The sequence below is a fragment of the Tenebrio molitor genome, chromosome X, assembly GCF_963966145.1.
Source record: "Tenebrio molitor chromosome X, icTenMoli1.1, whole genome shotgun sequence".
Taxonomy (NCBI): domain Eukaryota; kingdom Metazoa; phylum Arthropoda; class Insecta; order Coleoptera; family Tenebrionidae; genus Tenebrio; species Tenebrio molitor.
In genome coordinates this window covers 9,821,738-9,838,592 of record NC_091055.1, presented here as the reverse complement: position 1 = coordinate 9,838,592, position 16,855 = coordinate 9,821,738, and the positions used below count along the sequence as shown (strand labels likewise).

General features: G+C 33.6%; 1 protein-coding gene across 3 annotated transcripts; it reads right to left on the bottom strand.

Moving 5' to 3' along the window:
* Positions 1-1,768: 1,768 nt before the first annotated feature.
* LOC138139959 (cytokine receptor-like) lies at positions 1,769-16,463 on the bottom strand. 3 transcript variants are annotated; one of them, XM_069060577.1, is made up of 16 exons: positions 16,181-16,463; positions 8,552-8,684; positions 8,361-8,500; positions 8,112-8,235; positions 7,917-8,055; positions 7,675-7,859; positions 7,278-7,616; positions 6,918-7,226; positions 6,710-6,864; positions 6,345-6,654; positions 6,128-6,289; positions 5,899-6,071; positions 4,242-4,347; positions 4,025-4,189; positions 3,755-3,971; positions 1,769-3,702 (listed from the first exon to the last, which is right to left on the bottom strand). In XM_069060577.1, exons 2-16 carry the CDS (start codon positions 8,661-8,663, stop codon positions 3,090-3,092), a joined length of 3,249 nt encoding a protein of 1,082 aa, XP_068916678.1. In that variant the 5' UTR covers positions 8,664-8,684; positions 16,181-16,463; the 3' UTR covers positions 1,769-3,089. The 3 variants fall into 3 exon arrangements, with proteins under 3 accessions (XP_068916678.1, XP_068916679.1, XP_068916680.1); XM_069060578.1 differs by lacking the exon at positions 16,181-16,463 and adding an exon at positions 14,868-14,950; XM_069060579.1 differs by lacking the exon at positions 16,181-16,463 and adding an exon at positions 12,304-12,315.
* Positions 16,464-16,855: the final 392 nt, after the last annotated feature.

The window sequence follows — 16,855 nt, the reverse complement described above, 5'->3', positions numbered from 1 at the left end:
TCTGAGATATAATAAAAAAAAAACAAATCCTTTTGATTTCGATGAAAAAATGGTGTTTTTTTTTGGAATCTGCTCCAAATGGACTTTAAATTAAAGCCTTAGATCAGCTGAAATCGGAAATACCCCAATGACGCTATTTCCTCTGCCGAGATCGAGAATAAGGAAGCCTCGAGGCCAAGTTTAAGGCTCGATAACTTTGTTATTAACGGTCAAATCTTAACTTATCATACATGAAACTCATCCAGAGAACGAGAAGAATTCTGCAGTCCCAATAACAAGCGAGATACTGTGTGCAAAATGATATAACTTGGGACAAACCAAAAATTTGAAAAATTCAAAGGGTCACAAATGTAAACCATTTTAAACTAAATGTGATCTAAGTGACAGGGCTTGAGGAGAGTATTCCATAAGATTCAGAATTAGTGCATTTTATGCCTTGCAAAAATGGTGGAGGCGCCAGGCCGCCAGGAAATATGTTCAATTAAAAATGGCGGTATTTTCATTAGGTTTGAACTAGTTCCAACCTGAAAATGATGTTTTGTACATTTAATTATGACGAATCAAATGTAAAAAACACATGAGTCTATTTTTCACACCACACTAATTGAGAAAATCGCAATTATTAAGCGACATTATGTCCCTTTAATTTTTTGTACCACAGTTTCAGCAGCGCCATCTAACATTAGCACAACAAATTTGAAAGCAACGCGCGAATTTTAAATATTTTGTTTACAATTTTATTTTGCATTAAAATTCAGTACATATTTACTTACAGAATTAAAACAGAGTACATTAAATACGTTTAAAATGTATAGTATTGACTACATATTCGTACAATAACTTACAACTAGAACACAATTGAAATTAATTATAAAAATATTTATAATGAAAATTTAATCTAAAACTTCTCCTATTCACATGGTCTTCCTTCCTCTGTTGTGACTTACGACATCCGCATGATGTTGCCAGCACCAGGACATCGCCACTGTTGAATAAAGCCACCAAGAGCACAAACCAAGACGAACACCTTCTCAAGAAATAGATTAAGTTTAGATTTGCCAAAAAAATTGTAAATCATTGAATTAATTGTATGCCCGATATCTAAAATAAAATAGTTTAAAATTTTCATGAATGAAAGGATCCTAAGCCTGAGCAGCCTCTCACCTACTCTTGCATAAGTTAATATAAGATGAAAATGTAATAATAGAAAGCTGAATAAAACAGTTACACTACTGTCCAAACATTTTTAAAACTGTCATTCCCTTACAACGAAATTAAACTTTGTTAAAACTTCCTAATAAGACAAGCCTTATATTTATTTATGAAAAACACCTTGAAGAAAAAAATTTAAAACAATCATTCATTCAAGTACCTAACTAATATGACTAAAGGTATACTGCAGTTACTTCATCTATAGTGACCACGTGCGTGCACGACAGCAGCATAGTATAGTATGCTACAACATATTGATTTAGAACGTTGGAGGGGTTGCAGTCTTACGAAAACGTAAAGTTTCCCTTACTTGAGCTCCCCTTAACAAAAGACGTAATATGTATCACTCAAAACTGATTTCAGGATTGTTGTTATCCAATGGCGGGTTTCTAAATGCAGTTGCTTTTGTTATTCCATATCTTAGTATAGACTAAATATTCTTATACTCAGAGAATGTCATTTTATTTAATTATCTGTTCACATTTCGTTCAGGTTGTAGATGTTTTAAAGATGCGTTCGGTTGGGTAATGAAGTGTTATGACATAAAACAAATAAAATCTGATAAATATATATTTGATTAAATGTAATAATGGAAAAGGAACAATGACAATAATATGAATAATATAATAAAGGTACAATTAAAGAAATTTACAACGATGACACAATCTAAACCTTTACTTAAAAATTGCAACAAATCTTCATCAGACAAAAATTACAGTAATTTACAAACGAGAGAGTTTTGACTGACGTAGGTAGAAAATGAACTTCCAAAAAGAAAATCTCTCATAATCTCAACTACCCCATCAAGATACGGGCGAAATCTGCTCGAATCAATTAAATTTTAATTGTGATTTCAGGTACTATACTGGGAGACACGAACCAATTCCAAAATCAAATATAAACGGCAAGTAAAGGCCACACTTTATAAATAATCGTTTCATCCTCGAATAAAATAGGAACAAAAATTGCTGCCATACATAAATTAATATAATCATGTAAGTTAGCTTCAGCATGATGTACGTTTATTATAAAAAAAAAAAATGAAAATTAAATAAAATTCACAATTTGAATCTGTGCAGTTATTAACAAAATGAATGAGCTCACCTTCGTCTCACTGATTTTGCCAAAAAAGCATGATAAAATTAATAGTAAAGTAACGTAATTTCGATCTGATAATGATTTGATAATAATTTACATGGCATAAACAGGTTCTTAAAAAACATAAGAGTATCAAAAATAAGACTTAAATTCTGTTCTCTCCACTCGACAAGTCGCATTTTTTAGTAATTTCAAAATTGATGGTACAAACGTGAAGAAAACACAAAATAATAAAACATATACATTCATATATAATATTAACACCAAATTTAAGTATAAAGCCAAATATATTATTAAACCAATCTATCAGTGCTGCAAAATAATATTATCACTAAATTGGCATTGCAATGCTAAAGCACCTCTTTAATTTGAAATCTGGCAAGTTGTCTACATAATGATAGCAATAACCACACACATTCAGTATTTCAGTCAATAAATTAAGGCACAAACATTTAAACCACTAAGTCTTCAACAGTCACCTTGCCTTTTCGATGATGTGATTAAAACTATAACAAGAATATTTTAAAATATATACACGTTTACGCCTAAAATTAAAATGTATGTATGTACGTAACACATAATATAAAAAAAATGCAAATAAAATATAAAAATAATTTGAGCGCGAGTTCTCTAATAAAATGACGGAAACGCAACAAACACACTTAACATACATCATTACATGATTACTTAATTAAAGTAGAATGCTGAGAAAAAAAAACAGAACGCCTTTATCTAGATTTGTCCCAGTAATGAGTGATATGATCCTTGTAGAAATGTTCTTAGTCTAATTTACAGTTTTTAATACCAGCTACTACATATCCTGTATTCCTATTAACAGGTTCAGTCTGATTGAAGGGTATATACCCGTTGCAGTTTTTAATCCCTGCGATCACATAACCTGAACTCTTTCCCACTGGTTCAGTTTGGTTGAAGGGTACGTATCCGGGATTGATAGTTTTAATTGGCTCGCCTGTCATGACGTACGGTGACGACGATTCGCTCGAAACGTCGCACGGATTATATTGTAATTTATTAGCGTCTGCAGTAACTGGTATGTATGAGGAGTCTGCTTTGGGATCCACAGCCAGAACGCAGTAGTTCTCTGGATGTTCCGTGCCAGAATCGGAACTGCTCGATATGTGAGTTCCGGATTCTAGCGACGAAGTTACACTTTCGTGTCCTGAACTGCAACCACTCGAATCACCACTGAAATGTCTACCTTCACTCATTTTCACTAGAAGCAATTCCTCGTCAGGCGGAGAATGTGAATAGTTATTTTCTTTGTGCTTGTCTGTACTCCACGGCGCGAGGTTGTGATCGGTCACCACGGGAGCCAGGCCAGGAGGGAGTTTCACTTCGACGTCCCTCATCCGTTTACAATGTAAACACACCCTGAAAATAAAATGCAAGTCAGTGCGAACGCAAGCGATTTACCCAGCCGTACTTGTAAATGCCGTATCCGAACACGACCAGCATAACGATTACAGCCACCGGAATCACGAATTGTATGAAATTATACGGAGTGTCGCAGTAATTTTCCAGTTCGTCACTCCACGGACCATCGTAATTCTTTCCCTCGATACGATTTACAGCTTTCACAGAAACGTAAAACGTGTTGAATTTACCGCCGTCACCACAATTTTCGATCACGTATTTGCGTGCTAAAAAAAAGATAAATTACGTCGCCAAGCTCCACAACTGTTTCGATAAATACCTGTAGTGTTGTATTCAAATGTTTTGTTTTTGTAGTCATGTTTTTGTTTGAAATGCACTACGTAGTGGTCGTTTTTGCCACCAGGTTCTGATGGTTCGTTCCACACGATTGTGATGGAGCTGTCGTTGCGGCGATCGACTGTTGGTTTCCTAATTTTGCTGGGGTCTACAACGACACTGTTAAATCATGTCCAACTATTTTAGATTCTAAAACTTACAGCCCATCTTTGTGGTTATATTTAATTTTTCTGAGTTTTCCGAACATTCCACAGTGCACGCCGCTATCTGTATCAGGTAGTTTCCATAGATTTGTAAATTTTCCAACTGAAAACGCAACCATTAATAACTAGACAGATATAGACCTAACACATCTGAACATAGAGATCACAGTATGGTAAAAAATTAAAATGTTATTTATTGACATTTGTTACTATCGCAATAATTAAATGAAAATTCTTTGGATTTTGAAATAATCTCTGCACTGGAAGCCAAGTTTACTAATCACTTAAACAACAGAGAACTTTTCACTTCCGGTTTTTTCAGTGAAAAAGTTTCGAAAAAAAAAGATCTATCACAAAGGTTGTGGCGATGCAAAATATTTCGAGAAAGTGCAAAAACCGACTTGTCGAAATTACGCAGAATGTGAAAAAACTGAAGATTTATGAACTAAAAAGCTGAGATATTTGAAAATCATTTGAGATTATTATATCATAGAGTCCAAATTTAACAAACCCAGACGGCCATGAAAAAATGTCGATTGTTTATCTGGAGAAAATCCGACCAAAATCTTTGGGTTTTGTTGTTTAGTTGGTGTGTGTACTAAAATCAATTAATTTAATTAACAGGAGACAAGAGGAAGGTGTTCTTGAACGCATTCGATTGATTTGGTTAGAAAAAATATTATGTATGTGATGACGTCTTACAGATACAATATTATAAAGAAAAAAATAGAAATTAGTCGGGAATAAAAAGTATTTTTTTAAACGTGCGAGATTGATTAAGACGGTTGCGTGAATTTTATTTTAAGAACTGATTTTTACACAATTGATGACACAGTCTTACTTTCGAAATGGAAACGAACAAAATAGTGACCGGATTTAATTTCGTTGGACTTTAGGCAGAACCTCTCTTCATCATTACTGTAAGTATGAGTGAAGCTACGCCAGATGTTTTCACAAGCTCTATAATGCACAGCAGCCCCTTGGGGTCTATTCTGTAATTTACATGTTAATTTTAACAAACTCTAAAGATTCGTAACCATGACAATGACCAATCAGTGAAACGTATTTAATATTTTAATAGGTTGTTAAAAAAATACATCATAGACCCGTATCTCTTTTTGTTGATCGCATTGTACCGTAGTAAACTTATGTAAGAACGCCAACATTCGGTCATTACAAATTCAGGTGTGAGTAAAATAAAACAATTTTTCGCAATATAAATTAACACCTGTATCTTTATTCTGTAATGAGTGACTGGCATTAATTAATGAAGACTTCTGTCAGTATCAATTTGAAATATTGTTACGTTAAATTCTGAAAACTCCGCATGATGAATCGATCCAAGACTCGACTTTCATTTTTTATAGTCAACCAAATTTTCTCAGTAGTTTTTAATTAAATTACAATCTAAAAGAATTAAAAACTACCGCCTAGAAAAATGTTTTTTCTCTTCACCGTCTTATGATTAGTTAAAATATTTTAACCGAATACATAATTCGAATATTTGTACTATTGTAATTTTGACAAAATATTGACTCATAAAAAAATTATTGGTTGCCTCCATTACTGTATCGTACCGTTCAACAAAACTGTGATTACATCTCCAATTGAATTAGATTAGACACGGCAAAACCATTTTCGAAGATTTACTTACTGTATAATTTGTTCTACGCTCAATCTTTCTTTGGAAGTTGCGATGTTGATGTTCGTATTCCAATCGATAGTACCTCAAGATTCCATTGATAGCGTTTGGAGAGTCCCACACCAGCGATATTGTCGAATTCGTAACATTATAAACTTTCAAGTTTCGAGGTGGGGAACTGGGTTCTTAAAAAATATACCAACAATAAAAAAAATCTCTATAAACACATCGCGTAACTTACTTGCTTCGAGTGTCGTGTTGTACAACGGATCACTCTGTTGACTAAAAGTTGTGTGCTTGGTTATGACCGCAACGGTGAGCATGTAAGTGGTGTAAGGGCTTAAATTTGTTATGGTGCCACTCGACACCGTTGTACCATTGAATGTGCTGTTTGCTTGTGCGGCTGTAACGATAAACGTGAATATTTTAATTATTATTGGACATTTAAATGAACTCACCTTTGCATTCTGTGTGCAGCGGCGATTTGATCGGACAGTAGTAAACGATGTAACCTTCGACACTGCCGATTCGATCGGAACAATCCAATTTCCACCCGACGTCAATGAAAGTTGATCCGACAGTATTAATCCAAACGTTCTTCATTTTCCCCATGTTTTTATTATAAATGACCGTACAGGCGGCCCACAACATACCACTACTGCTGTAAAGTGTGTTGGCCGAAATTGCAAATTGAAAGATTTTGTCTTTTTCGACATTCTTAATTGTCGTCAAGGTGTTGTTTGGGACGACCATCCAATTGAGCATACCCTAAACACACGAATTATCAAATATGTACCATCAAAATTAAAATTTTACTACTTACGTTGCACTGATACGGTCTGTCTCTGTCGTTGTTGCATAAAAATATCGTATAGTTTGTGATGTACTGGTTCGGCAACAATTTGGGGGCTTCCCAGGACAATTCATATTTACCGTCACTGAGTTCGACTTTGGTGAAGCTCAGGGGTTCCTTTATCCCTAGAAACGTACAAGTTGAGTATAATCATTCAAAAATCGTCAGAACATCGTACTGTCTATTTGTTTGGGGATATAAATGATCGACCTACGAGCAGACGACCCGTTTATATTTTTCGACCAAATGCTAAACGTGTAGCTCTTCGATATGGACAAATTTTTGAACTTCGCGTAAGTATTGGTTAGCTCAACTGGTTCATTTGACGGGTCCTCTTCTACACTGATAACGTAACTAAACTCAGGTCCGTTTTTCTGCTCTTCAGATATCTGTCTCCAATAAATGTATGCCTCTCGGTACTGGAGACTGTTTCCAAATGAAACAATTTCGAAACTACCGACGTTAGTTTCTGGAGGTTCATCAGGTACTGCAAACAAATAAATAAGATCCACACTTTCGGTGAGATTATTTCGCGTACCTTTACTGTTTGTTCGTTCTGTGATCGAGGCGTTTCGTGACCACATCGACTCATCGTCGGATTGAGCTTCGGCGGAACGTAATGACACTCTTATGTCGCACAGAGCGTGCGCGTATTTCAAATCGGTCAGATTGAACGTTACCTCTTTTGCGGGATGTTGGACTTTACGGATCATTCCTCCAAAATGCCACTGCTTTTCGCCGTATTCGCACTGATAGTAAATTCTGTGATGGACACCAACAGGGAACGTCTGCATCGATTGTGGTATCATCCACGATAAAAATATCGAAGAGGGCGTCTTACTCAGCACCTTTAAATTTTCAGGAGGTCCCGGCAACACTAGAAAAAAATGTCAAGCTCTCAATGACCGAACACTACTTAAAAACTTGATACACACCATGTGAAAAGTGATGCCACATTTTGGTTATCTGATTTGTTCCGAACTTATTTGTGATTGTAAGATTGAAAAAAAATTTCTCATGGACTTGTCTATAGTGCGGAGTTGTCGATATATTCCAAAAACAACTCATTCGTTTGTCGCCGCCATTGAGGTCAGGATATTTCAAAGAAGGACAATTGTATCTAGAAGAGAATTAGAATTTGTAAATCGTCCACTAATTACTTTAAACCAATTTTTACCTGACAGCTCTACGACCTTCCAACGAAAATGTCAGATTGTAATCAGTTTTGACGTAATTTTGTGGTGGGGTCCAACTACAGGTTAAATTTTCAAAATTGTAACCTACGCACTCGAAATCTGTGACTGGTTGGGGTTTCGCTAAAAAGAAAAACGAACAATATTCTCTACTATCTAAAATTAAAATAAACACGTACTTCCAACAGATACCACATTCATGCAAACAGTTTCATTGCTCATTAGACACATGTAGCTGTCAGATACCACTTTCTGTGGGTTCTTAATGTATAAATTTATGGCGGTGGAATTTAGAACCGTAATCTGCAACAAAGTATTACCTACATTAGCGGAGTATTTTACTTGGACGGTATCCAAAATTTTTCAAAGAAAAAAAATACTGAAAATTCCAACTACTTCATATCTAAATCTGGTTTCTTAGAACTTACGAATTCTGGTGGTATTGTTGAATTATTTCTAGTAAAACTTAATAACAGACTAGCATTTGGGGCGATTTTCTTAGTTAAAACACACGTTATATTTAGAGACTGTCCGTATTCGATTAAAATATCTCCGTGGGGATCAGTATCTAAAAAAAATATCAATTAAAACTGCCCACATAGGGAAGAAACGGACTCACATCCTATCAGGCTCAACCCTGGAGCGCAATCATCACATTGTGATGGAGCGATTCCAGCGACGACGAAAAGAAAACTTACATAACAAAATTTACGCCATATTTTCAAATCCATTTTCGATATCTTGGAAAAAATCTAAAAACGAATTAAAAAAATTAAATTTGTTCAATCAATTCAATCGATTTATTCAATCGGCTGTACGTTCATTTGAAATTGTGAATACATATGTGTTAATAAAGCAATAAAATAATTCTACATATAATAACGCATATGGAGACGGCAAGATGTGAAATTTAAAAAATCACCCGGGACAATTTGTCTCGCATCCTTGAACATTTTCCTGGACACATGTTCCAATGGAACATAAATAAATAAGAAACATTTTCTTGATCGAGCAACCAGTCAACTTTATCAGTTAAATCACTTTCATCATCTCGGAAAATCGATAATTTTTTTTTAACTTCCACGAAATTAGATGAAGAAATTATCATGCATGGTTTATGAAAATTCCAGCGATTATTGTGCAAACAATTTCATAAGTACATTGATTTTGCAATTTTGATTTCTTCGAATTAATCAAAAATTCAATCTGTTACGTGGTATAAGAACAAACAAATCTCAACACTCTTTACGGAGTCCAAGGGATCTAGATCAACTAAGGGAGCAAGAACGAACACGGGCAAGAAGAGATCTTCGGGTGCTGTAGACAGGTTCGTGTGTGTGTGTGTGTGTGTGTGTGTGTGTGTGTGTTATGTTCGCTCGCGCTCAGTCATATTCCGTGGAAATTTCAGAGAACATTTCTATTTTTGAGTGGGGAAATAACATAGCCACGAATTTTGTCCAAAATAAACGTTGCAAATATAAGAAAATGTGCAGAATTTTATAACTTGTCAAAAAAATATATATGTATTTATTTGTTTATTTGTTGAGTGGTGAACAGTCAAACATTATTCCGGGTTATTTGTAAATTCACGAGAGTAATGATCATGTTTACAAATTTATTGCAAATCAATTCCAAATTTACTTCGATTCTGGATTTGCTTTTAAACAAAATTACTGTATAAGCGGTTTAAAATTTATACAAAATTTGTCTAAAATTTTGGGACAAATTGATTTGATAGTAATACATAATTTAAAAAAAATGTATCAAGCAAACCGACAGAAGAATAAGAAAAAAGAGTCATCGAGGGCATGCATCATTTATTGCGGGCAAAATTTTTGAATTCGTTTTAAGAATTAATAAAATCGCGTGTAGCTTGTAGTCCAGGAAAAAGCTCGGAACTAAAGATAGAAAATCTATGTATGTAACTGCCCAAATAAAGACATTTCTTTATTTTCAGTTTGATAAATTTTACAAAGTTCAATTTGTCTCAAAAATATTTGTAAATTTGCCATCATTAATGGTGACTTTTTGCAAATTAACTGTAAATCAATTTAAAACTTTTAATTACATCTTGGATTTGATTTTCCGACAAAGCATGTTAAAAAATGTATTGTGAATTTTGCGGAAAGCAGCTAATCTAATTAGGAAGCACAACGGCTACTTTTAATCCGGGGTGAAATTTTGATGGCCCCCTTGCATATCGAAAACCTGATGATCAAAACGCGAACGTGTTTTTGAACATCGCAGCAAATGCTCGCTCTTGTTTGCTCCGTTGGCCTGGACGCACCTTAACGGGTCCAGTTATAAAACTATAATATTCAGTGCAGCTATACCTGAATTTTGCTGGCGCCGCTCCTTGCGAATAACATGTTGAATAGCTAAACCATTTGGAAACTAGGGGTTTTACGTTTACTACCTGCATATCCCGTTAGATGTACTTTAAAGAAAAATGACCTTTGTGTTAAGATATCTCTCAGATAAATTTACTCAGTAAGTAAAAGACAACTGTTGACGGTTTGTTTTGAATTTTATAGTTTTACGAGTACAGCTCGACCTTTCGGAATCGCAAGTTTTATATATAAACCCTATACATATATTTCTATATCATTCGTTCTTACGCCGGGTGTATAAAAAAAACAATACAGTAAATGCCTATACATAAATGAATATTTTTTCTATTTTACAAATATTTATTTTTCAACCGTTTAGATATTGTTAACATATTTTAGTTATCTGCGGAAATAGGGATTTGAATTTTTGCAGAGTCGTACACAGGGCCGAGCCGTCCATGTGTGCGATGTGTACAGCGCACATAGGCGCCAGATACTAAGGAGCGCCGCGAGGCGCCCCTGACTTAAGTTAGGTAAAACTGTCTTATCATTAAAAGTAAAAGGTAATGAAAGGGAATATTTGAAAATAGCATAATAACATAAAGTTACGGAAAATGTAATATGCGGCTCAAGCGGCTGGTTCGAACGATCGACGCCAAGGATTCGATCTTTTTGAAGATTTTTTTTTGCTGAAAGAAAGACAACGCATTACTATAAACTTACGGCCGGTTTCATAATGTATTTTAAAAGCGGTTTTAAATTTAAAACCACCTTTAACTAAAAATTGTGTTTCATATTCATTAAAGGCGTCTTTAAATCCTTAAAACCCCCTTTAACTTTAAAAGCTCGTTGTCTGCGTTTTATCTCGTTAAAGGTGGATTTAAATGGGGAACATAACCTCAATTACATGACAAGTGACATTTCGCTAGGCTAGTGCATTGCCACAAATTGCTGCTTTTTTTTGTGAATTAGTAGGTACTTACCGAATAATTAAATCAACATTTCGGAAACTTATAGGTATTCAGAAAATAAAGATATTCCATGAATTCATTAGTTTTTATTGCTTAATTGTTTTCTTCCTAATTCAATCTAAGTCTAATAGGTAACAGTTTTTTCCTTTCATGTTCTTCTCTTTCCTCTCTTCTCTTTAAGTGTAGGATCTTATTTTATACAAGTTTTGTTTTAGATTTATTAAATTCCTCCTTCACTTGAAAGGTTGGATTTGGCATTTTTGGTCGCAATCTTTTATTAATCGGATGTTTTAATTTGGCGCTGCAAAATGTAAAATGCAGAATGTAAACAAAAATTAAAATACCTACTCGAAATACAATTCAAAGTCCGAGGGAAACAGTTGCGAGTTACCAAAACTTTCAAACGTTTACTGTAAAATTCCCTAGAATTCCCTAGGAAAATGACTACGTACACACGGTGAATGATTCGTTTTCGAACTAATGCAAATTTTAACTAATGTTTCGATAGTCCGTGTTTATGAAATGCAGTCTCCTTTATTTTAGATTTAAAGTCGCATTTACCTTAAAGGCGCATTTTATTAAAGGAGACTTTAGGGTCGGATTATGAAACCGGCCGTTATTTATGATTTTATTTTTAAACGCCTTTAGCCAACTGGCCCTCCATTTTTTTCTCGTAAATTTACGAGCGTTCGGGCGTTTTCTTCCAGAGTGGTGATGCAGCGGAGCAACCACCGATTTTTTTTTTGTTAAAACAGCCACCCCACATCTGCCGACCACTCTTTGTAAGCCAAGTCCAAATATTAGATGGATTTGTAGAACCTATTTTGCCAGATGAATGTCGATAAAAGAGAAGTTAAAAAAACTAGACCAAACTAGACCGAGATTTAAATTTATGACTCTCTGTACATCACCCATGACGTGCCAGTCTAAGACCTTAATAAACCTATCAGTGTCAGATCGTGAGACCCATTTTATAATTACATATTGGGTACTTTCAACTTACTTCAGATTTTTAAACAGCATGAGTTTGTTATTTTATCTTAATTTTTACTAATGTTACTCAACTCAATTTAAGTTGTAAGCCCAGCCAACTGCGATCTCCCGAATAAAAGCAATTTGAAGATATCCATAAGAAGTCTTCAGAACAAGTCATTCAGAATCTAATTTTGCCTCCCTACCTGAGTTCCAATGCAAAATTAGCAGTTTGATTTAAAAAAAATAAAAGTACTTTTAATTTTCGGTTTTGAATAAAGTACACCGATCGGCAGAAAAAACGACTCATTATGATTTCTTTAATAAGTGATCTTGAAGTTATATTTGTGCTTAGTTTTCTTTATTATAGTTAAATTGGGATATTTTCAATGATCGGGAGTGCTATGGTCACCATGGCAACCGAATTGTTTTGTTTAAATAAATTATTAGAAAATTTGCGCTACTTCCATGTTGTGTTTTAGTCGGGTGATTTACGTGTTAAAAGATTTAAGGTAATTGTTCACTTTAACTACATCTGGAATTTTCGCTTTTTTTTTGCTAGACACCCTCAAGGTGTCCTAGATCGTTTCCCACCATTCAAACCTTGTGCAAATGCCTTTTTTCATAAGGTCTGAATGGTGGGAAACGATCTAGGAGGACGCCCTGACGCTGTCTAGTCAGAAAAAACGCGAAAATTCCAGAAGTAGTTAAAGTGAACAATTACCAGATTTGCCAATACGAGATACTAATTCAAAATGCTGTTCAAATTTTGGCAATTTTTCATAATATGTATGTACATATAAATTTTTTTAATAAAAAATTACTTTTTTTTTCATTAAAATTTTATTTGCTCTTTAATGTTTCGTTTGTCGGACATTCTTTGGCAAAGAATAACTTAAATAACACTTATACAACAATACATACAACATATCAAAAATTTTTTCTAAGACAATGAATTACATACTTAATAAAATTCAAAGTGAGTCGTTTTTTGTGCCGGTCAGTGTATTAATTGGAGCACATTCACAAAATTGCATTGCAAGATTCTAAAATTTATTTTTTCAACAAACTTCAATATTTCTGATTAAAATACCCCTTGAAACAATCTCAGTCAAAACGAATGAACTTATTAAAAAAAATATTTATTTTTATTCAACAAAAGTTCAAACAGAGGTATTGGAACAGAAACTGAATCTGAAACTATGAACTATGTATTTAAAATTACTAAAAAATCAAAATGCGAATTTTGCGCTGAAACTCGGTGGAGGCAAAAATTAGGTCTGAACAACATTTTCTGATAACTTGAAATTCAAATATCTACTTCTACAGATAACTAACATATCAGAATATGCTATAGTGGTATCATTATGTTCATTAAAATATATTGCATACTGCAATACACCGTAACTATCTATTAAGATAAAAAAAAGATACATCATTATGATCCAGGCTGCAACATTTCTTGTTTAACAAAATATTTATTTTTTAAATGTTTAGATATTGTTGACATTGAAATAAACATGTATTGTTGGCATTTTAATCTTATTTAAGGGGTTACATCACCTTAACGCTTGGAAAAATAGGTATAAAAATATACATACATATGTATATATTTTTTTGGCGCAACTAAATATTAATTATATAAAATAAATTTTATTTTTCACAAATGTGTACATAAGTTTTATAAATACGTTGTTCTATATAAAAAAAAAAACAAATTTTAAAATGTCGGAGATTTAAGTCGTTTAGTAGGATCCGCTTCTGAAAATCCTTGCCGAAGGTGGATTTTTTTTAGTCAGACATCTTCCGAAAAAATTTTTTTTTCTTGTAAAGAAAGGTAATGGCTAAAGTGTAGCATAGGGATTTTTTTTTGTTGAAATGACAGCTGTTCAAAAAAAACTGTTTTTTACAAAAATCTTGATTTTTAAAAATTGATAAAAAATTAACGTGACATCCAATAAAAAAAAAATCCTATGCAACATCCTAGATAATATTATAAAGAATATGTGGTATGTGGTTGAGTAGATCTCGAGATATTTTGTCCACCAATTTGAAAAAGTTATTTCAAGAAACACGCAAAAGAAAAAAAAAGTACCCCGTTAGCCTACATGTTAAAAACGTAAATGTTTAAAATGTTTAGGTGTAACCCATTCATTATAATTTCATTAGTATAATATGGATTTACGAATTTAATTATTTAGTACACTTCGTGTCCGTAACAAATCTATTAATAAAATTACAGTTCTAAATATAATTACCTATTCATTAAAATTTATTACTGCAATCAGTGATACCACAATTATTGATTACAACAATATCTTCCTAATTCAGTAATCAAATTAAGATAAGAAAACTGCATAATTTAATCGTTTGCGCTAGTTTGAATTTAAAAATTCTTCAATTTCTTATGACGCCAGTGAGGACAACGAAGTCGTATTATCCCGAGTTAATCATGTTGATCTGTTTACTCCACTGCGTAAGTGAAGGATCAATTTTCGAAAATTTATTTTTCTATTTTCCCCCACGAATACTGCTATTTATAGTACAGAAATCGATTGTGTGACGTAAATGTATCTTGTAAATATAATAATTGAAGTTTATAAAAAATAAGTAAAAGTTGAAGTAATCATGAAACAATAAGAATATCATCGAGGGATGTTACCTGACATGTAGTAAATAAATCACTTTGAGGATTATATCTAACCCGCCTCCACGTGCAGAATTTAAATTTACACTGCCTTATTCACACCACTGAACACTTTGATAATGTGTGGCATGTCGAGATAATTAATAGCAAGTTAAATAATGTGCTATTCAATAATTCACAGAAGCCAATTATCTTTTGAGCGATTTCTCGTAGTAATTGTTATCTTCGGAATAATTGGTGGACATTCATCAAATTGTATAGTAAAATTCTAAAATTTATTTTATTAACAAACCAATGTTTCCGATAAAAATAAATGTCACCTTTTACATAGATAAAAAATAATAAGCCTTTAAAAGGACGACAAGGACGGCATTTCTTCACATTAATGAACGATAAACTTCTTCTCGGTATTGCTAATCGTACAATTGTTTATTTTTTTCTGAAAATAGAGACCCCCCTACAAACTATTCAGACATATCTCTGGGCTAATATTAGTATTTTCCATACGTATATCTTAATGTAGTTCAATTCTAATGATCTGAATAAAGTCTTTAAAGTAAGAAATCAAAGAAACTGGTGTCTCATCGTCAGATGTTCTCGAAATAATCGTTTCGTTGTTTTATGAATAAACTAACGCAAGATTTTTATGAGTTTCCGATAAATAATGTAACGAAAGGTCAGATCCTCCGTTTATCAATTAAACAAAAAAAATTAATGTGATAAAAAAAGTTTATTTTATTAAGAAGTTAAGAATCGACATAGAATTGTAAATAAGTTTGATATTGTTAGAATGATCTTCTCAGAATTATGAAATGTAATCTAATATAAAGCATTAAACAAGCTTCCATCTGATTAATTGGTGATAAAATGCGTATTTCAATTAAGATGTAAGGAAAATTAATTAGTGAACGCAAACGGAATTAACTGATTCCCGATATTCCATAGTTATTTGCTAATGGTGCGTTTATATTACACTTGCTAATTTAATACCTACTCAATTACATTATGAAGATTATTTTGCAACAATTTGAGTCAACGTTATCGATCTTGGGCATTGTGCATCGACTGATTCGGCTGCAAATATTTATATTAGATCTAGATAGGTCAAAATCGGTTCGTTTTCGAAAATTTATCTCCAAGAATCGTCCAGCAACTCGACCTAAACGTCAATTAAAATGATAAACATGCCCTACAAAACAATAAATCGTCGATATTTGACAGCGACCCGATGTAAACACGAGGCCACTTTGTACCTCAACGTACAGCAGACTAAATAAATCTCCATTAAACAGCGTTATTCCAACGAAAAATTCAAAAATATAACATACTTAAGTTGTATGATGCACCATTCTTGAAAACAGCAATACTCGGAATTGGGAATACGTAGACCAGGCCGAGCCTGTTGACTATTGAGGGTCCGTTTCGGGCACCAAAAACTGCATATTTACACACAATCGCACTTACGGTACACCGGGAACACTAATTTGTTTATTGTTCATAACATTTTACACAAATTCGATGGCTGATCTGCTATTTTTCATCAACATGCCCAATGGAGACTAAAAACGTCCGCACTTTATCACTGCTCAAAACAAATGATACAGCCGATCGCCACTTGAGGGCGCTGCTACCGTCACTTTTGTAATTTAATTCTATTTTCGACAGCCGTCCCCGACACTTTCAAACGTACACTGCTTACACAAATTTTCGACAAAAAAAAATTAATTTTAATTTCAACACGTGCACAGTCACGTAATCGTGTTACTCTGGTGTTACACTGGAATTTATACGGCTCACGTTCGTACATGAAAAGTTATCTTAGGCTAATGCGAAACTGTTTGAGTACTTCTGGCCGCTTTCAAAGGTTATCAAGAAAGGCGGAATATTATTTTGCTTCTTTTTTAAGCGGCTCCAAAAATAGCAAATTATCTTGTAATGACCCTTGATAACGAACATGCTGTGTTTACAATGTTAGCGATATTTGAGTGTGCAATCGTATTGTA